This window comes from Scyliorhinus torazame, chromosome 12 (assembly GCF_047496885.1).
Source record: "Scyliorhinus torazame isolate Kashiwa2021f chromosome 12, sScyTor2.1, whole genome shotgun sequence".
NCBI classification, from domain to species: Eukaryota; Metazoa; Chordata; class Chondrichthyes; order Carcharhiniformes; family Scyliorhinidae; genus Scyliorhinus; species Scyliorhinus torazame.
In genome coordinates, this window is record NC_092718.1 from 17,003,712 (window position 1) to 17,024,413 (window position 20,702).

At 53.1% G+C, this 20,702-nt stretch overlaps 1 protein-coding gene across 1 annotated transcript in view; it reads right to left on the reverse strand.

Moving 5' to 3' along the window:
- The window catches only part of itga11a (integrin, alpha 11a), a 231,784-nt gene that overhangs the window by 98,482 nt on the left and 112,600 nt on the right, over positions 1–20,702 (reverse strand). Inside the window, exons 5-9 of the mRNA XM_072470475.1 lie at positions 18,464–18,578; positions 18,130–18,257; positions 8,048–8,196; positions 1,561–1,711; positions 915–1,080 (exon numbers count right to left, since the gene is read on the reverse strand). Of these exons, the coding sequence (XP_072326576.1) occupies positions 915–1,080; positions 1,561–1,711; positions 8,048–8,196; positions 18,130–18,257; positions 18,464–18,578 (709 nt within the window). The remainder of the gene's footprint in view (positions 1–914; positions 1,081–1,560; positions 1,712–8,047; positions 8,197–18,129; positions 18,258–18,463; positions 18,579–20,702) is intronic.

The window sequence follows — 20,702 nt, forward strand, 5'->3', positions numbered from 1 at the left end:
TGGCTTGGAACTGTAGTACCCTTCCTTCACTGTCGCTGGGTCAAAAGGTTGGAACATCCCCTCCCGTAACGGTTCTGTGGGGGCGCCTGCAAAAATGGACAGCAGCTGTTCAAGGAGCTCAGCACCACCTTCTCAAGGAAGGGATTGACAATCAACACAGGCCTGGCCAGCAACGCCTGCAACCTGTCAATGGATAGATTTTTTAAACTCCCAGAACAGGTGGAGTATGAATCAGATACGGAGTAAAGCTCCCTCTACACTGGCCCAACAATCATAACCCGAACGTCCGTGCATTCTATACTGCTGCAGTGCCACATTGTCAGCTAGTATGTTTCTGGCCTGTAGTTAAAGAATTCTATCTGCTGCTATGACTACAACTCAGTTGGTTGGCCCGGGGAGTCATGTTGTGCCATTAGACATTCATTTCAGGTTCCTGGTGGGATCTCTGACAGCAACAGGGAATGTGCACGGGAGTATCCAGATTGGAGTCAATATGAAAGGGGACAGAAAGAGTCCTGAAGATCTCAGTGCTGAAGGAGACGGCCACCGGGGCGAGTCACTGGTGGACTTTGACCGACAACAGATCCAATTCCCAACGTGATTTTGGGATCTTGTTGTGCCCAAATCAACTGCTCAAATCCCTACGTTTTCAAAAGTACTTTATTGGCTGCAAAGAGATTTGGGTTTTCAAAACAATTCCTTCATGAGGTGTGTGCGTCGCCGGTGTGGGTGAATTTACTGCCCATTCTGGAAAAACTGGGAGCTAGCGGCCTTCTTGTATCACTGTGGTCTGGGTGGACCCCTGAAGTTCCACCATGTGTCTAAAGGTTTTTGAAAGCTGCAAAAGCAAAGCAATTATTGTCTTTTCTTTTAAAGTTTACCAAAATCCCGCACAGATACCAAAGAGCCTTTACCTTCCAAGCTGAATATTCGTGCTCCGAGCGCGTCCACGATATCCTTCAGAGCTGACTCGTCAGAGACGTTGAAGAAATGCTTTTCATCTGGGTGGCTGGCTATTGATTTGATCTCCTTCAGGAAGTGACTCGGATTAATGCCTCTCCTGTTGTAATATCCAAGCACCTATAGAGTGAAATGAAGGTTAAAGAATCTTCTCTGTTCCTCTCTCGAAGCCATAGACCAAGGAGGTCTAGGCTAAGCCAGCTGGCAAGTGTCGGCTTGCTATTCAATTGCGGAGAGCATCATAGCAGAGCCCAATCTTAACTTTAGTTGAGATCTGCGTGTAATACACTCTTCAACGGGATAACGTGGAATATTTTTCTACACTAAAGGCATTATATAAATGCAACTTGTTGCAATAGGAAACAAAACAGAAGCAAGGAACCCAAAGTATTTCCCGCATCCTTAAATCGAGGGTGTTGATGCAAAATTCAGCAACCCTACTGCTGTCCTGGGCAACACATCAACTTGTCAACTCAACCCAGGCTTGACCCTGGAAACTCCCCACTTGGTTGAAGATTATGTCATGCAGCGTTGGCCCAGTGAGGGAGCTCTCCCTCGATTATGTTTAAGGGTGGATTTGACATTGTCTATTTTGCCTACCGCAATGGCATATCTGGTGATGTTGTCCCGCTCACTGTCCTCAATCACTTGCTTTAGATGTGGGCTGTCGTGTGATTCACCATCAGTTATGACAATCATCACCTTCTTGGCTTCTTTTCTTGCACCTCTTCTAATGCTGAACGCCTCGGAGCTGACAGAGACAAAGAGAACACTCTTTAAACTGGCCACCCTTCCAACAGGATGTTAACTCAATGCACTGACTGCTTGCATCCGCAGTCAGATTCTCACGACACTGTTCAGAGAGGAGTAGGGAGTTCCCTCGAGCTCTTCACCCATGTCAGTAAGAGTTAGTTAATGCTAGGCTTGTCTATTCCAATTGGCTGGCCTCTCATCTTCCATCCCATATAAGGTTGAGGTCACCCGAGGCTGGGCTGCCTGTGATCTAACTTGCACCAAGTCCCAGTCACCCATCATCCCTGTGCTCTCTAGCCTTCTTTGCCTCCCACTCTCTCAACTCCTCGATTTTAAAATTCTCATGCTCGTTTTCAAATCCCCTCCCAATCGCTGTAATCTCATCCAGCCCCAAAAAGCACTAAGACCTCTGCGCTCCTCTAATTCAGGCTGGCCTTTGAAGCAACCTCGATTTTGATTGCTCCAGCACCGACGGCCATGCCTTCAGCTGACTAGGCCCGACGCTCTGGGATTCGCCTCCCTGTCTCTTTTCCCTCCTTCCCTCCTACATATTTTGTCAAGCCTTTTGGCATTTATCTGTGACATTTGTTTGAAGACACTCCTGTGATGGGTCACAGTCTTACTATTGAAACTGTGTATAAGTGAAAGTTGTTGTTGTCTTGGGTAACATTCCACCCTCAACCTTTACCATCAAGAAAAACAGGAACGGATGAGCTGGTGATTCATCTCGTTTGATGTTTAGGGGATTGTGAAAAACTGTTTGATGGTGTTGATGTGCCATCAATGAACACAAGATGAGTAGTGAACGTAACTGAGGCTTTAATAAACTAAACGGAAAGCCTCCTGGCCTCGGATCCAGAACTGAGGCAGCGGGGAAGACTACCCACCTTTATTCCGAGCCCGGGGGAGGTGGAGCCAGCAGGCAGTGGTTTACCACATTACATATAATACAGTGGCAGTTTACCACAATACACATATTATATACTACAGTGGTTCGGAGCCAGCAGGGACAAGCCCAGGCATGTAACTATACAACAGTACAATAGAATACAGTGGTTTACCACAGGTGTAATTATAGTGACTACACTTCAAAAGTAACTCATTTGTTGTGAAGTTCTTTGTGAAGTCTTACAAAGGTAGATAGGATGTTTCCCTTGACTGGTGAATCTAGAACCAGGGGGCACAGTCTGAGAATAACAGGCAGGGCATTTAAACCTGAGATTAGGAGGAATTACTTGATCTAGCAGGTGAGGAATCTTTGGCATTCGCTCTCCAGGGGGATATGGAAGTTCAGTCACCGAGCATGTTCAAGATGGAAATTGATCCGGGAATGCTGGGGAAAAATGGCCTTGGAGTAGATGATCTGTCTGAATGGCAGAGTTGGCTCAATGAGCTGAATGGCCTTCTCCTGGTCCTTGGACAGCAACTTAGCAAAACAAGGAAGGACCGAGAAGGGTTTTTATGCACCTCTCCAAATGGGACATGATGAATTAGCAGAGATTGGGGTTCAATATTGATTTACAACCTAGACTGGACTAATGCCAGGAGTGGGTAGGTTGTCTTAAGAGCAAAGGTTGGAGAGGTTAGGCTTTTATCTGCTGGGGTTTAGAAGAGTAAGAGGCGACTTGATCGAAACCTTTAAGATCCTGAGGGGTCTTGACAGGGTGGATGTGGAGAGGATGTTTCCTCTGGTGGGAGAATCTAGAACTAGGGGGTTCACTGTTTAAAAATAAAGGGCCACTCATTTAAGACAGAGAAGAGGAAACTTTTGTCTCTCAGAGGGTCGTGTCTCTCAGGAACTCCCTTCTTCAAAAGGCGGTGGAGGCAGAGTCTTTGAATATTTTTAAAGTAGAGGCAGATAGATTTTGAATTAACAAGTGGGGGCTGGTGGAAGACTATCGTGGGGTGGGCAGAAATGTGGGGTTGAGGTTACAGTCAGGTCTGCCATAATCTTATTGAATGGTGGAGCAGGTTTGAGGGATCAAGTGGCCTACCCCTGCTCTTAGTTTGTAGGTTTGTACGGGGTGTGTGCAGCTTTTGAGCGCAGCTGGGAGCAGAATTTGTCATAATTCCCAACTCCAGCATATTTTTTCCACAATGCTTAACATTACAGAACTCAGCCCTCTCTCCTTAATGCATTTTACAGGTTTCTAAAACCCAGACCTGGCTGCCGATTACCAACTGATTTACAACACCTTCTCTCTTATGGTTTTCCACCTTGAATCATGGACTTTGGCCCTTGTAGACAACAGCATAACGACAACTTGGACAGCAGGCTTGGACATCACCCAACGAACACAAAATAAAACTGGCAATAACGGAAGTTGTGAAAGGACGATTACATGTAACAATATTATTTATATTGAAGATATATGAACTGCGATCCACCAGTAATGGGGGGGGGGGGAGGATAGGAAAATGGGAGACTCTGAACTTTCATTACAGGCTTTGACAATGAGATCACCAGAAATCTGCAAGATTAGCACGAGCGAAAATGCTTGCAGTGTGTCTGGGGTGAGTTTGGAATCCTGTGGTCGGGATATGTACAGCACAGTTAACCCAAAACATCCACTGTTCCCACTGTGGAATTGCAAATGAAAGCAAAAAATCGGGAATGTTTATTTTCCACCAGGGCTTCCGGCTCCTTCACCGCCGAACAATCCGTCCATTCAGCGTCGGACAGCATCAGTTAGAAACTGGAAAATTGCAGGGCCCTGCTGAGGAAGCTTGGTGCCAGCTCGGAGAATCCATGTGCAACTCCCGGAATATTCTCAGCTCCGCCGTGTTAGGGAGGCGGTGGACCGGCAGCGAGGTGAGGGGTAGGGGGTTGGCGGTGGAGAGGGGTGGGGGGGGGGGGGGGGTGATAGTTGTTGCTATCCAACAACTGGAAAGATACTGCCCGTGAGGAGTACGATTGGTCTCAAGCGTCATAGTCTCCATGGTAAGAAAATAAAGATTTGCATTAATATAGCGCCTATCACGGCCACCGAAAGTACTTTAGAAATTCAGTCTCTGGAGGAAACACATCAGCCAATTTGTGCACAGCAACATTCCACAACCAGGAACAAGATGGGAGTTGTTCTGCTGAGAATAAAGCCATCTAAGAGATGTTTAACAGCATGGTGGGATTGAGGTAGAGCAAATAAAGAGACAGTGGGCTGGATTCTCCGTTTCAGCGGCTAAGTGCCGGCGCGAACGAAGATTTTGCGGGCGTTTTACGACCAGAAAACCGGCGCCGAATCCTCACCGATTCCAGGACCGGTGAGGGGCTAGCAGCGGCGCCAGGTGAAACTCCCGGCTCCCACGCCGAAAACGGGCGGAGAATGGGCGGGTCCCTGGCCGCGCATGCGCACGCCGACGACCTGCAGCGGTCGTGTCGTACAACGTGGCGCCAGCCGTGAGCGGACCCAACCCGCCATCCACGACCCCACAGGCTCCCCCCCTGGCCACGCCCACCAGTCCCCTCAGCCCTGGCGGAAGTCTCCCCCGGCCAGCGGCACGGACCCCAGCCACTGAGATCACACGTGTCCCGCGCCGTCGGGAACTTGGCCCATCGGGGCGGAGCATCACGGGAGGACCTGCCGATGATGCGCCAACGCTGTTGCAACGGCGCGTGACGTGATTGTGCCATTTCCATTGGGGCGGAGCATGGCTGACCGGGGTCAAACCAGCGCCAGCCCTGATTTAGCTCTCGGAGTCAATTCTCCGCCCGGTTGTCGATTGTGATATCAGAGTCGGGCAACGGTGAATCCCGCCCAGTGCTTCCAATGGCTGAAGAATTGTTAGCCAGAGAGCACAGAATTGGTCAGCGAACATGGGGCGAAATGGGAAATACATTTTCCTATCATGAGTGGTGAGGGTTTGGAATTTATTACTTTTTAGGGTGGCACGTACTGATTCATTTCTGACTTCCATAGAAAAGAGAACACTTCCCGGGGCTCCCGCCACCTTCACTGGGAAGAATTTAACGTTCCCCCCAGAGTGCGTTCTGAAGCTGGGGAAGTGTAAAATTGATCAGCTGGGAATCCCCCCAGGAACCCACTTGCCAAAACCCAGGCGTTTGATAGGCTGGGCTTCGGGCAGGAAACCCGCCCATTCACGTATTAACACCCTTAACTGGGTGCCTTGTCCCACCTTAAGGGCCCTCTCCCAGTGTGGGTCATGTGGGAAAGTGACATTTAGGGAAGATGCTTCCAAGATCAGGCGTGAAAAGCCACGTGGAACTCACTACTTTCACTGTTGCCTTTTCGAGCCACATCAGGGGCGAAATTCTCCCCCAACGGCGCGATGTCCACCGATGGCGCCAAAAACGGCACCAATCAGACGGGCATCGCGCCGGCCCAAAGGTGCGGAATGCTCCGCATCTTTGGGGGCCGAGCCCCAACATTGAGGGGCTAGGCCGGCGCCGGAGGGTTTTCCGCCCCGCCAGCTGGCGGAAATGGCGTTTGTTGCCCTGCCAGCTGGCGCGGAAATGCGGCGCATGCGCGGGAGCGTCAGCGGCCGCCGACAGTTTCCCGCGCATGCGCAGTGGGGAGAGTCTCTTCCGCCTCCGCCATGGTGGAGGCCGTGGCGGAGGCGGAAGGGAAAGAGTGCCCCCACGGCACAGGCCCGCCGGTGGATCTGTGGGCCCCGATCGCGGGCCAGGCCGCCGTGGGGGCACCCCCCGGGGTCAGATCGCCCCGCGCCCCCCCAGGACCCCGGAGCCCGCCCATGCCACCTGGTCCCGCCGGTAAATACCAGCTTTGATTTACGCCGGCGGGCAGGCAATTTCTGGGCGGGACTTCGGCCCATCTGGGCCGGAGAATTGAGCGGGGGGTCCCGCCAACTTGCGCGGCCCGATTCCCGCCCCCGCCCAATCTCCGGTACCGGAGACTTCGGCGGGGGCGGGGGCGGGATTCACGGCGGCCAACGGCCATTCTCCGACCCGGCGGGGGGTCGGACAATGACGCCCCAGAGTTCAGAATGTTGGCGGGATCACACAGCCAGATGGGTGGGTGCGGGGTGGGGGGCCCTAAACTTGCCGGCAGCAGGGATTTAGAGATGAGGCGCCCCAACCTCAAACTGAAATCAAAAGCACCCCTGGACATCAGGTTGGTTGGCAGACACGGAAAACGCAACCAATCCCCCAACACAGGGCCAACCTCCCCCCTCCCCCCGACTACTCAATCGTCAGGTCCCCACCTGCACCCCTCCACCACCCCAACCCCCTGCACCCACCTCCCCACACCATGCAGGCATCAGGGTGACCTGATCCTGCCGATCTTCCCGCCCCCATCCTTGCCACATTGGGGCAATCCTCCCATTCTGTCTCTGCTCACTCCGCCCATCCCCACTGCCATGCAGGCACAATCCCCCCATCCACCATCATTCCCCTACCCACCCCCACATAATGGAAACCCCCTTCTCCAAGTTGGCAGTGCCAGGGGATACTGCCACGGGGCTGGTAATATCTCATTCTGATACCTCCCCGGCGCAAATTACGTTCTGACCCTCTCGCAAGAGTTAGCGGGATTTGTGCCCTTGGCATTGGGTCCTGAGAATCACGGCCGTACACCCTTCCCCATCCCAGGTGGGAAGTGGGGGAGTCTCACTCTGAAGGCCCCTCAGAGTTGGGGTGCCCTCTCCCCCGAGACGTTGAAGCTTCGGGACCCCCTTACCCCCTGGCCTACCCCCCCCAATGATGTGATCATTCCCCCAACACCCCCCACCCCCCATTCCCTCCCCGGCATCCCCTCCCCTCCTGCCCCTGGGAGCCCTGGGACTTACCTTTTCGAAGGTGCTGGAAAGTAATGGCAGAGCATTGTGCCTGGCTGAGTTGAAGAGCTGTAGGCCAATCTGATTGGCTGACAGCACTCATGGGCGGAACTTCAGTCAAGACTGGACAGTTGTCCCGCCCACTGCCAATCAACGCTCAAGTAAACGTTAAATGCCAGCGGGATTTAACGAGGCCCGCTCACTCGCCATCCTTAAAATTCTACCCCTAGTAGGCACGGTAGCACAGTGGTTAGCACTGTTGCTTCACAGCACCAGGGTCCCGGGTTCGATTGCCGTCTTGGGTAACTGTGCGGAGTCTGCATGTTCTCCCCGTGTCTGCGTGGGTTTCCTCCGGGTGCTCCGGTTTCCTCCCACAAGTCCCGAAACACGTGCTGCTAGATGAATTGGACATTCTGTATTCTCCCTCAGTGTACCCGAACAGGCGCCGGAGTGTGGCGACTAGGGGCTTTTCACAGTGACTTCATTGCAGTGTTAATGTGAGCCTACTTGTGACAATAATAAAGATTATTATTTCACCCATTTGGACTGGAATTAGAATGGGGATTTGGAAAGCCATTACCGTGCAATCTCGATGCCGTGAGCGGTGTTGGTTTCGGTCCCTCCTCGCTGTTGAATGCCTCTGGCAGCCTTGACAACGTCAGTGACGGACTTGTAGTCCCTTAGCTCAAACTCATGAATGGCGGTCTCTCCGTACTGCACGATGCCCAGCTGCAGGACAAGAACAGCAGTCATCAGAACAGGGCACCCCCCCCCCCATCCTTCCCACCCGCTGTGATCCTCTCCCAGCTTTTCCTCCTGCCGATCACCTGGACTGCTCTACCCCTCACTCGCCAGCTACCCCTCACTCGCCAACTACCCCTCACTCGCCAGCTACCCCTCACTCGCCAGCTACCCCTCACTCGCCAACTACCCCTCACTCGCCAACTACCCCTCACTCGCCAACTACCCCTCACTCGCCAACTACCCCTCACTCGCCAGCTACCCCTCACTCGCCAACTACCCCTCACTCGCCAGCTACCCCTCACTCGCCACCTACCCCTCACTCGCCAACTACCCCTCACTCGCCAGCTACCCCTCACTCGCCACCTACCCCTCACTCGCCAACTACCCCTCACTCGCCAACTACCCCTCACTCGCCAGCTACCCCTCACTCGCCACCTACCCCTCACTCGCCAACTACCCCTCACTCGCCAGCTACCCCTCACTCGCCACCTACCCCTCACTCGCCAACTACCCCTCACTCGCCAGCTACCCCTCACTCGCCACCTACCCCTCACTCGCCAACTACCCCTCACTCGCCAACTACCCCTCACTCACCAGCTACCCCTCACTCGCCACCTACCCCTCACTCGCCACCTACCCCTCACTCGCCAACTACCCCTCACTCGCCAGCTACCCCTCACTCGCCACCTACCCCTCACTCGCCAACTACCCCTCACTCGCCACCTACCCCTCACTCGCCAGCTACCCCTCACTCGCCAGCTACCCCTCACTCGCCAGCTACCCCTCACTCGCCAGCAGCCCGGTACCAATTTTGCAAATGGACCAGTTGTTAGGCCCAAACCCTACAAATCTTCAAACTATTTTTTGTAAACAAGCAGACAGCTGTTGCTACCTGGGAAGTTGTTTTAAATCTGATTGAACCCATTTCCTTATTAACAACTTCCACTTCTAAAGAGCCCGATCAGAGAATCGCAGAATTATCATTTCACAGATAGAGGCCATTTGGCCCACCATGTTTGCACCAGCTCACCAAATGCGCACTATGATTTGACACCAGTCCCCTACCTTTCCCCGTATGCCTGCACATTGGGCTGAATTCTCCGCCGTCGGGATTCTCCGTTTTGCCGGCTGCCCAGAGTTTTCCCGACGGTTTGGGGCTGCCCCACAATGGGAAACCCCACTGAAATGGGGCATTCCGCCGGCGTGACGAATCAGAAATCTGGTGCAGCGCGACGGAGAAACCCGCCCAAAGTTTCTATCCAAGTAATCATCTAGTGCTCTTGAATGTCCCAAAAATCATTATAATGTTGACTGATACATTATGTATTGTTACCAAACAAAAGGGGTGAGATTCTCTGATCCTGAGACGAAGTGTTCACGCCGTCGTAAACGCCGTCGCGTTTTACGATGGCGTCGACAGACCCCCAAGAGCAGCGATTCTGAGCCCTACAGGGGGCCAGCACAGCACTGGAGCGACCCACGCCGCTCCAGCTGCCGATACCGGCGTCAAACCGGCGCCGTGGGTCTGCGCATATGCGCTGAGACCGGCGTGCATGCGCGGTGGCTCCCTCCTCCGCGCCGGCCCCGACGCAACATGGCGTATGGCTACAGGGGCCGGCGCGGAGCAAAAGAGGCCCTCAGCCTGAGAGGCCGGCCTGCCGATCGGTAAGCCCTGATCGCCGGCCAGGCCACAGCGGAGGCCCCCCCCGGGGTCAGACACCCCCCCCCAGGCCACCCCCGAAAGGATGCACGCTGAGGTCCCGCCGGGAAAGACCACATGTGGGCGGCTCTGGCGGGACTCACCAGAGACTTGGCGGACCGGCGTCAGGGCAACGTCGTGCGATTCGCGCCCGGCCCGGCGATTCTGGGGTGAGAGAATCCTGCCCAAGGTATTTGAGTCTGAACTGATTCTTTGTAATTCCCATTGATACTAAAAACATTTTTTAACCCAAATGTTGGTGAACGTTTGTAATCCTCAACCACAAAAGGCTGTGGAAATTCAGCTACTGAGTATCTTCAATACAGTTAGCAATAGATATCTAGGTGGTGACGATGTCAAGGGATATGGAGAGAGTGCAAGGGAATGTTGTTGAGGTACACCAGCTGTGTTCTAACTGAATAGCTGAGCTGGCTCAAGAGGCTGAATGGCCTGCTCTGCTCCTCGGAACCTCTATGGTTAAGTTCCTACATGATTGTATTGTTAAAACCGAAGAAATATGATGGGATTTCTGCATGTTTTTCAATGGCGGAGGCCGGCTGTCAATGGCCGCTGGTGGGGTCTTCTTGTTTTTTGTTGTTCGTTGGCCGTGCCACCGGGAAATCTGCCGCAGGGCATCACCATCGACGGGGCCGCAAGTTCCCGCCATTGGGAAGGACCCGAAAACCCAGCTCGCAAAGTTTATCATCAGTGATATTCCTGAGTGTGGTGTTGCCATGAATTTGACATATTATCCTGGGGTCTGACCTAAACTGGCAGGCTGAAAGGCCCCTTACTCTGCCAGCTATTGGAAGCTCCCTGCCTTGCCTGAATGTGCTGGCATGGTAGCACAGTGGTTAGCACTGTTGCTTCCCAGCTCCAGGGTCCAAGGTTCGATTCCCGGCTCAGGTCACTGACTGTGCGGAGTCTGCACGTTCTCCCCGTCTCTGCGTGGGTTTCCTCCGGGTGCTCCGGTTTCCCCCCACAAGTCCCGAAAGACGTGCTTGTTGGGTGAATTCGACATTCTAAATTCTCCCTCTATGTACCCGAACAGGAGCCGGAATGTGGCGACGAGGGGATTTTCACAGTAACTTCACTGCAGTGTTAATGTAAGCCTACCTGTGACAATAAAGATTTATATTATTATTATCACATAGGTAAATTGGGATCCTGTATCTCACCCAGGTGTCCACTATGCCAGAGGGTGGGTGGCAATGGGCACTTTGGTTGTGACCCTAAATTCCTCACCCACCCCCCACACGCACACACCTTCTGGTTCTGGGGTGGTGGGTGCACAGTGGCCGTTGATCAGGAGCTGAAGCCTCGGCTGATTTTTCTGTGGGGTGCTGGGGCTATCAGCAGACAGCATTATGGCAGATTGCAGCGGCTGAAGGAGAAAATAGCTAGCCAAAGCTTTCTCGGAGACACCCAAAATATGGCCAATGAATCTCAGTCTGACCAGCGATGTCCACATCCCCTGAATGAATAAAAAATAAAACACCCACAACGCCGGCATGGACCAAGAATTCTCCACGTGCATCGGACTCAGTGCCGCGCTGCAGAGATTCATTAATCTCAGACACAGGAGTGTATGGAATGATACAGCTGCAGAAGGAGGCCATTCAACCCACCGCGCTATTCTGGCCCTTCAAGAGAGCTTTACAAGGTAGTCCCACTCCCCTCTGCTCTTTCTCCCTCATGCTGCAAAACCTCCTCTTCAAGAATTTGTCCAATTCCCTTTTGAAAAATTACTGAATCTGCTTCCATCGCCCTTACAGGTGGCCCGTCCTTACAGGTGGTCCGTTCTTACTAGTGGTCCATTCTTACTGGTGGTCCGCCTTTACAGGTGGTCCGCCCTTACAGGTTGTCCGCCATTACAGGTGGTCCATCCTTATAGGTGGTCCACCCTTCCTGGTGGTCCGTCCTTACAGGTGGTCCACCCTTACAGGTGGTTCATCCTTACAGGTGGTCCGTCCTTACAGGTGGTCCGTCATTACAGGTGGTCCACACTTACGGGTGGTCCATCCTTACAGGTGGTCCACCCTTACAGGTGGTTCATCCTTACAGGTGGTCCGTCCTTACAGGTGGTCCGTCCTTACAGGTGGTCCGCCCTTACAGGTGGTCCACACTTACAGGCGGTCCGGCCTTACAGGTGGTCCGTCCTACAGGTGGTCCGTCCTTACAGGTGGTCCACACTTACAGGTGGTCCGTCCTTACAGGTGGTCCGCCCTTACAGGTGGTCCACACTTACAGGTGGTCCGTCCTTACAGGTGGTCCGTCCTACAGGTGGTCCGTCCTTACAGGTGGTCCACACTTACAGGTGGTCTGTCCTTACAGGTGGTCCGCCCTTACAGGTGGTCCGTCCTTACAGGTGGTCCGCCCTTACAGGTGGTCCACACTTACAGGTGGTCCGTCCTTACAGGTGGTCCGTCCTACAGGTGGTCCGTCCTTACAGGTGGTCCACACTTACAGGTGGTCCGTCCTTACAGGTGGTCGGTCCTTACAGGTGGTCCGCCCTTACAGGTGGTCTGTCCTTACAGGTGGTCCGCCCTTACAGGTGGTCCGTCCTTACAGGTGGTCCGCCTTACAGGTGGTCTGTCTTTACAGGTGGTCCGTCCTTACAGGTGGTCCGTCCTTACAGGTGGTTCGTCCTTACAGGTGGCCCGTCGTTACAGGTGGTCCATCCTTCCTGGTGGTCTGTCCTTACAGGTGGTCTGTCCTTTTACAGGTGGTCCGCCCTTACAGGTGGTCCGTCCTTACGGGTGGTCTGTTCTTACTAATGATCCGATCTTATTGGTGGTCCGCATTTACAGGTGATCCGTCCTTACCGTTGGTCGATCCTTATAGGTGGTGCACCCTTACAGGTGGTCCGTCCTTAAGGTGGCCCGCCCTTACAGGTGGTCCGTCCTTACAGGTTGTCCGCCCTTACAGGTGGTCCATCCTCACAGGTTGTCCGCCCTTACAGGTGGTCCGTCCTTACAGGTGGTCCGTCCTTACAGGTGGTCCGCCCTTACAGGTGGTCCATCCTTACAGGTTGTCCGCCCTTACAGGTGGTCCGTCCTTACAGGTGGTCCGTTCTTACTAATGGTCCGATCTTAATGGTGGTCAGCATTTACAGGTGATCCGTCCTTACCGTTGGTCCATCCTTATAGGTGGTCCACCCTTAGTGGTGGTCTGTCCTTACAGGTGGCCCGCTCTTACAGGTGGTCCGTCCTTATAGGTGGTCCGTCCTTACAGGTGGTCCATCCTATTAGGTGGTCCGTCCTTACAGGTTTTCCGCCCTTACAGGTGGTCCGTCCTTATAGGTGGTCCGTCCTTACAGGTGGTCCGCCCTTACAGGTGGTCCATCCTCACAGGTTGTCCGCCCTTACAGGTGGTCTGCCCTTACAGGTGGTCCACCCTTACAGGTGGTCCGTCCTTATAGGAAGTCTGTCCTTACAGGTGGTCCGCCTTTACAGGTGGTCTGTCCTTACAGGTGATCTGTCCTTACAGGTGGTCCGCTCTTACAGGTGGTCCACCCTTACAGGTGGCCCGTCGTTACAGGTGGTCCGTCCTTCCTGGTGGTCCACCCTTACAGGTGGCCCGTCCTTACAGGGGGTCCGTTCTTACTAGTGGTCCGTTCTTACTGGTGGTCCGCCTTTACAGGTGGTCCACCCTTACAGGTGGTCAGTCCTTACAGGTGGCCCGTCGTTACAGGTGGTCTGTCCTTACTGGTGGTCCATCCTTACAGGTGGTCTGTCCTTACAGGTGGCCCGTCGTTACAGGTGGTCCGTCCTTCCTGGTGGTCTGTCCTTACAGGTGGCCCGTCCTTACAGGGGGTCCGTTCTTACTAGTGGTCCGTTCTTACTGGTGGTCCGCCTTTACAGGTGGTCCACCCTTACAGGTGGTCAGTCCTTACAGGTGGCCCGTCGTTACAGGTGGTCTGTCCTTACTGGTGGTCCGTCCTTACAGGTGGTCTGTCCTTACAGGTGGTCTGTCCTTACAGGTGGTCCGCTCTTACAGGTGGTCCACCCTTACAGGTGGTCAGTCCTTATAGGTGGTCCGTCCTTCCTGGTGGTCTGTCCTTACAGGTGGTCTGTCCTTACAGGTCGCCCGTCCTTACATGTGGTCCGTTCTTACAGGTGATCCGTCCTTACAGGTGGTCCGTCCTTACAGGTGGTCCGCCCTTACAGGTGGTCCATCCTTACAGGTTGTCCGCCCTTACAGGTGGTCCGTCCTTACAGGTGGTCCGTTCTTACTAATGGTCCGATCTTAATGGTGGTCAGCATTTACAGGTGATCCGTCCTTACCGTTGGTCCATCCTTATAGGTGGTCCACCCTTAGAGGTGGTCTGTCCTTACAGGTGGCCCGCACTTACAGGTGGTCCGTCCTTATAGGTGGTCCGTCCTTACAGGTGGTCCATCCTATTAGGTGGTCCGTCCTTACAGGTTTTCCGCCCTTACAGGTGGTCCGTCCTTATAGGTGGTCCGTCCTTACAGGTGGTCCATCCTATTAGGTGGTCCGTCCTTACAGGTTTTCCGCCCTTACAGGTGGTCCGTCCTTATAGGTGGTCCGTCCTTACAGGTGGTCCGCCCTTACAGGTGGTCTGCCCTTACAGGTGGTCCACCCTTACAGGTGGTCCGTCCTTATAGGAAGTCTGTCCTTACAGGTGGTCCGCCTTTACAGGTGGTCTGTCCTTACAGGTGATCTGTCCTTACAGGTGGTCTGTCCTTACAGGTGGTCTGTCCTTACAGGTGGCCAGTCCTTACATGTGGTCCGTTCTTACTGGCGGTCCGTTCTTACTGGTGGTCCGCCTTTACAGGTGGTTCGTCCTGGCTTATGTTCTATCCTTAAAGATGGTCTGCCCTTACAGGTGGTCTGCCCTTACAGGTGGTCCGCCCTTACAGGTGGTCTGTCCTTACAGGTGGTCTGTCCTTACAGATGGCCCGTCCTTCCTGGTGGTCTGTCCTTACAGGTGGTCTGCCCTTACAGGTGGGCTGCCCTTACAGGTGGTCCACACTTACAGGTGGTCCGTCCTTACAGGTGGTCCGTCCTACAGGTGGTCCGTCGTTACAGGTGGTCCACACTTACAGGTGGTCCGTCCTTACAGGTGGTCCGCCCTTACAGGTGGTCCACACTTACAGGTGGTCCGTCCTTACAGGTGGTCCATCCTTCAGGTGGTCCGTCCTTACAGGTGGTCCACACTTACAGGTGGTCTGTCCTTACAGGTGGTCCGCCCTTACAGGTGGTCCATCCTTACAGGTGGTCCGCCCTTACAGGTGGTCCACACTTACAGGTGGTCCGTCCTTACAGGTGGTCCATCCTTACAGGAAGTCCGCCCTTAAAGGTGGTCTGTCCTTACAGGTGGTCCGCCCTTACAGGTGGTCCGCCCTTACAGGTGGTCCGTCCTTACAGGTGGTCCGCCCTTACAGGTGGTCTGTCCTTACAGGTGGTCCGTCCTTACAGGTGGTCCGTCCTTACAGGTGGTTCATCCTTACAGGTGGCCCGTCGTTACAGGTGGTCCATCCTTCCTGGTGGTCTGTCCTTACAGGTGGTCTGTCCTTTTACAGGTGGTCCGCCCTTACAGGTGGTCCGTCCTTACAGGTGGTCTGTTCTTACTAATGGTCCGATCTTATTGGTGGTCCGCATTTACAGGTGATCCGTCCTTACCGTTGGTCCATCCTTATAGGTGGTCCACCCTAACAGGTGGTCCACCCTTACAGGTGGTCCGTCCTTACAGGTGGTCCGTCCTTACAGGTGGTCCGCCCTTACAGGTGGTCCGTCCTTACAGGTTGTCCGCCCTTACAGGTGGTCCATCCTCACAGGTTGTCCGCCCTTACAGGTGGTCCGTCCTTACAGGTGGTCCGTCCTTACAGGTGGTCCGCCCTTACAGGTGGTCCATCCTTACAGGTTGTCCGCCCTTACAGGTGGTACGTCCTTACAGGTGGTCCGTTCATACTAATGGTCCGATCTTAATGGTGGTCCGCATTTACAGGTGATCCGTCCTTACCGTTGGTCCATCCTTATAGGTGGTCCACCCTTATAGGTGGTCCGTCCTTACAGGTGGCCCGCCCTTACAGGTGGTCCATCCTTACAGGTGGCCCGCCCTTACAGGTGGTCCATCCTATTAGGTGGTCCGTCCTTACAGGTTTTCCGCCCTTACTGGTGGTCCGTCCTTATAGGTGGTCCGTCCTCACAGGTGATCTGTCCTTACAGGTGGTCCGCTCTTACAGGTGGTCCACCCTTACAGGTGGCCCGTCGTTACAGGTGGTCCATCCTTCCTGGTGGTCTGTCCTTACAGGTGGCCCGTCCTTACAGGGGGTCCGTTCTTACTAGTGGTCCGTTCTTACTGGTGGTCCGCCTTTACAGGTGGTCCACCCTTACAGGTGGTCAGTCCTTACAGGTGGCCCGTCGTTACAGGTGGTCTGTCCTTACTGGTGGTCCGTCCTTACAGGTGGTCTGTCCTTACAGGTGGTCTGTCCTTACAGGTGGCCCGTCGTTACAGGTGGTCCGTCCTTCCTGGTGGTCTGTCCTTACAGGTGGCCCGTCCTTACAGGGGGTCCATTCTTACTAGTGGTCCGTTCTTACTGGTGGTCCGCCTTTACAGGTGGTCCACCCTTACAGGTGGTCAGTCCTTACAGGTGGCCCGTCGTTACAGGTGGTCTGTCCTTACTGGTGGTCCGTCCTTACAGGTGGTCTGTCCTTACAGGTGGTCTGTCCTTACAGGTGGCCCGTCGTTACAGGTGGTCCGTCCTTCCTGGTGGTCTGTCCTTACAGGTGGCCCGTCCTTACAGGGGGTCCATTCTTACTAGTGGTCCGTTCTTACTGGTGGTCCGCCTTTACAGGTGGTCCACCCTTACAGGTGGTCAGTCCTTACAGGTGGCCCGTCGTTACAGGTGGTCTGTCCTTACTGGTGGTCCGTCCTTACAGGTGGTCTGTCCTTACAGGTGGTCCGTTCTTACTAGTGGTCCGTTCTTACAGGTGGTCCACCCTTACAGGTGGTCAGTCCTTACAGGTGGCCCGTCGTTACAGGTGGTCCGTCTTTCCTGGTGGTCTGTCCTTACAGGTGTCCCGTCCTTACAGGTGGCCCGTCCTTACAGGTGGTCCGTTCTTACTAGTGGTCCGTTCTTACTGGTGGTCCGCCTTTACAGGCGGTCCGTCCTTATAGGTGGTCCGTCCTTCCTGGTGGTCTGTCCTTACAGGTGGTCTGTCCTTACAGGTGGCCCGTCCTTACATGTGGTCCGTTCTTACTGGCCGTCCGTTCTTACTGGTGGTCCGCCTTTACAGGTGGTTCGTCCTGGCTTATGTTCTATCCTTAAAGATGGTCCGCCCTTACAGGTGGTCCGCCCTTACAGGTGGTCCGCCCTTACAGGTGGTCCGCCCTAACAGGTGGTCCGTCCTTACAGTTGATCCGCCCTTACAGGTGGTCCGTCCTTACAGGTGGTCCTCCTTTAAAGATGGTCCGTCCTTACAGGTGGTCCGCCCTTACAGGTGGTCAGTCCTTATAGGTGGTCCATCCTTACAGGTGGCCCGTCCTTACAGGTTTTCCATCCTTACAGGTGGTCCGTCCTTATAGGTGGTCCGTCCTTACAGGTGGTCTGCCCTTACAGGTGGTCCATCCTTACAGGTTGTCTGCCCTTACAGGTGGTCTGTCTTTACAGGTGGTCCGTCCTTACAGGTGGTCTGTCCTTATATGTGGTCCGTCCTTACAGTTGGTCCGTCCTTATAGGTGGTCCGCCCTTACAGGTGGTCCGTCCTTACAGGTTGTCCGTCCTTATTGGTGGTCCGCCCTTACAGGTGGTCCATTCCAGATGACACCAATTTGCTGCCGAAAAGCTATTTCTATTACAAACGGTTTCCCTTTATTTAGTCGTCGAAACCTCGTCTTGGTTTTGAACTCTTATATAAGTTGGAATTCTCCAGCGTTGGGATTCTCTGTTCCTCCCAGCAGCGCACCCCCGCCCGCAGGGTTGCCGGCGGCATGGGGTGGCTTCAATGGGCAATCCCATTGGCAAAGGCAGGCGTGGGGATTCTGGCTGGCAGCGAATGGTGCTCTCGAGAAACACGCGGCTGGGGGACCGGAGAATCCACAAGGTGAACCTTTATCCTTGACCCTTCACCTTCTCTACTCCAAGGAGGTTTCATAATGCCTGTAAAGCTGCAATAAGTAACAATTCCCATTCTATTTGATGAGTCAGACTCCACACGGGAGCAGGAAAATCCGGAACCCATTTGCTGCTCACCCGTATCTGTCCGGGTCCAATGTAAAATTTCTTCAGAATGTTTATGAGAAAGTTCTGGACTTCGTACCAGGGGTAAATACTGTTGGAGCCATCTAAAACAATCACAATGTCCATGTATGTTTCACAACCTATGGAGAGAAGCAGGTCAGTGTCAATGCCATGCCTTGTGTGTTGGTTAATCAGACGCCAGGGCAATAGGCATGCGTTTCAAGCTGAGCGTTTATGTGTTATTCCCTCTGACTGAAAGCAGATTATGTGACACAGGCAGGAAAGCTGAGCTCCTTTTAACTATTTAAGCACGCATGCAAGTTGAGCAGGAGGGACTCTGTCATACGCTGGATTGTGGGAGCGAAGGCCCGGGCACTTTTGAAGTTGGAGCTGATTTTGCAGCAGATCCCGGTGCTGTAGTAAGAGCTTCCACACTCATGGGACCAGAGCGGGCCGCAGGTCTGTGGAAAAAAAACAAGGGGGAAAATTAATGAGGACTGGAATTTGGACACTTTTGTAAGCTTTTCCAAGACCCTTCATTCCCTGCTAACCTCGACTCCGCTGCCACCAGTTTCAATTCTCTGCAAGGGATACTGATGATAAACCAAGTGTCACAGTCACGTCTCCAACCCTGACCTCCTGACCATCCCTGATTTTAATCGCTCCACCACTGGAGGCTGCACATTTTACTGTCAAGGCCCTAAGCTCGAAAATTTCCTCTCTAAACCCGCGGCCATCTCCCCTTCTTCATTTAAGATGCTCCTGAAAACCTACCTCTTTGACCAAGCATTTGCTCATCTGCTTGTGCAACGTTTTTTCGTTAACACTTTTGGGAAATGCCTTTACTCCATAAAAGTTGTCACATAAATGCAAATTATTGTAGTTGGCATTGATGTATTATAACGTGGGTTCAAGCTCTTTTGACTTGGCCTATGGGGGGGGGGGGCTGTCAATCTAAGTTGCCTCTGTGCCACCAGCAGGGACATAACATTTGTAAAATAAATGCCTTCAGCCAACACCAATCCAGTAATCAAACGAGTTCAAAATAAACAGGCAAGCCCGCTAGAACAACAGAAAACAAATAAGAAATAGATTCCAATATCATTGTGAGTGTGTACAATGTTGTGAGACTTCAAGACCTGTGGTTTCAATGGGGGGTTGACGCTACCATGAATGCTGGGACAGACCCAACTTCCTTTATTTTCTCTAGCTCTTGAGAGAGGGAGAGAGAGAGCGAGAGAGAAAACGAGCAAAATATTGGGACGGATGCAGGAGATTGCGATCCCCCAGGAGCATGGTCTCGAGATTGCAATCTCCCTTGTGAGATTGTCACTGAGTGCAAGAGTTACACAGCTTCCTTTTTAATCTGTAGGGCTACACGGGGTTGAGGACTTCCCTTTGGCTTTGACCCAACATGCAGAATAGCTCGTTCGAGCAGAGCCTGTTTGGAATCGTGCCCTTGTGTGAATATGCAAAGCACTGCGATGCTGTATCTGACCCTGCCTCTCATTTTAGCCTCGGTCACTATAGCTGTTGAATACCTCGCAGCCAGTCCCACTTCCCCACCCCTCTAAGGCTGGTTATTTGGTCAGGACCGTGATTCAACCAGAGGTCCAACGAAGGAATGGAGGTTATACAGAAGGAATTTGTCAGTCCGCGTTTTTCTCGAATCCTAGAATCTCTACAATGCAGAAGGAGGCCATTTGGCCCATCGGGTCTGCACTGACCCTCCGAAAGTACATCCGAAAGTCCCCTGTCCCATCCCCGTAACCCCACCTAACCTACACATCTTTGGACACAAAGGGTCAATTTAGCATGGTCAATCCACCTAACCTGTACATCTTCGGACTGTGGGAGGAATCCGGAGCATCCGTAGGAAACCCACGCAGATAGTCACCCAAGGTCGGAATCGAACCCGGGTCCCTGGTGCTGTGAGGCAGCAGTGCTAAGCACTGTGCCACCAAGCCGCCCACAAATGCTAATTTTTTTTTTGCTTTCAATTTTGTTCAATAGACGAATGAAATCAAAATTCTCAGGTTGTGGGGCGTTTGAAGGAGTTATTAAACCCAACAGTAAAATTAGAGTCATGGAATCATACCACACAGGTACGCCATTCTGCTCATTTTTCCTGGGCCAGCTTTCTGACAGAGTTACCAATTCCATTCACTCCCTTGCCCTCTCCTTATAGCCTCGCCAAATTTTGTTTTTCATATATACACCCAATTCCCTTTTGAAAGTTACGATAGAATCTGCTTTCACCTCCTACTCAGGCAGCACATTCTAGATCATCCCAACCGTGCTGTGCAAAGCAAAAATGCTCATCTGCTGCCTGCTTTATAAAACAATGTTCTTAAATCTGTTGCCCCCTGGTTACCGACCCTTTTGCCAGAAAAACAGCTTCTCCCAGTGCACCTCTATTGAAACCTTCATAATTTTAAACACCTCGCTTTATTTTCCTATCAAGCTTCTCCACCATATTGTAAGGAACAAGCCCAGTTCACACACACACTCGCCCAGAGCTGAAGTTCCCAGGGGTTAACAACTGCATCAGATGGTGTTAGTTCAGCTGCCTTCAGGAACTCTGG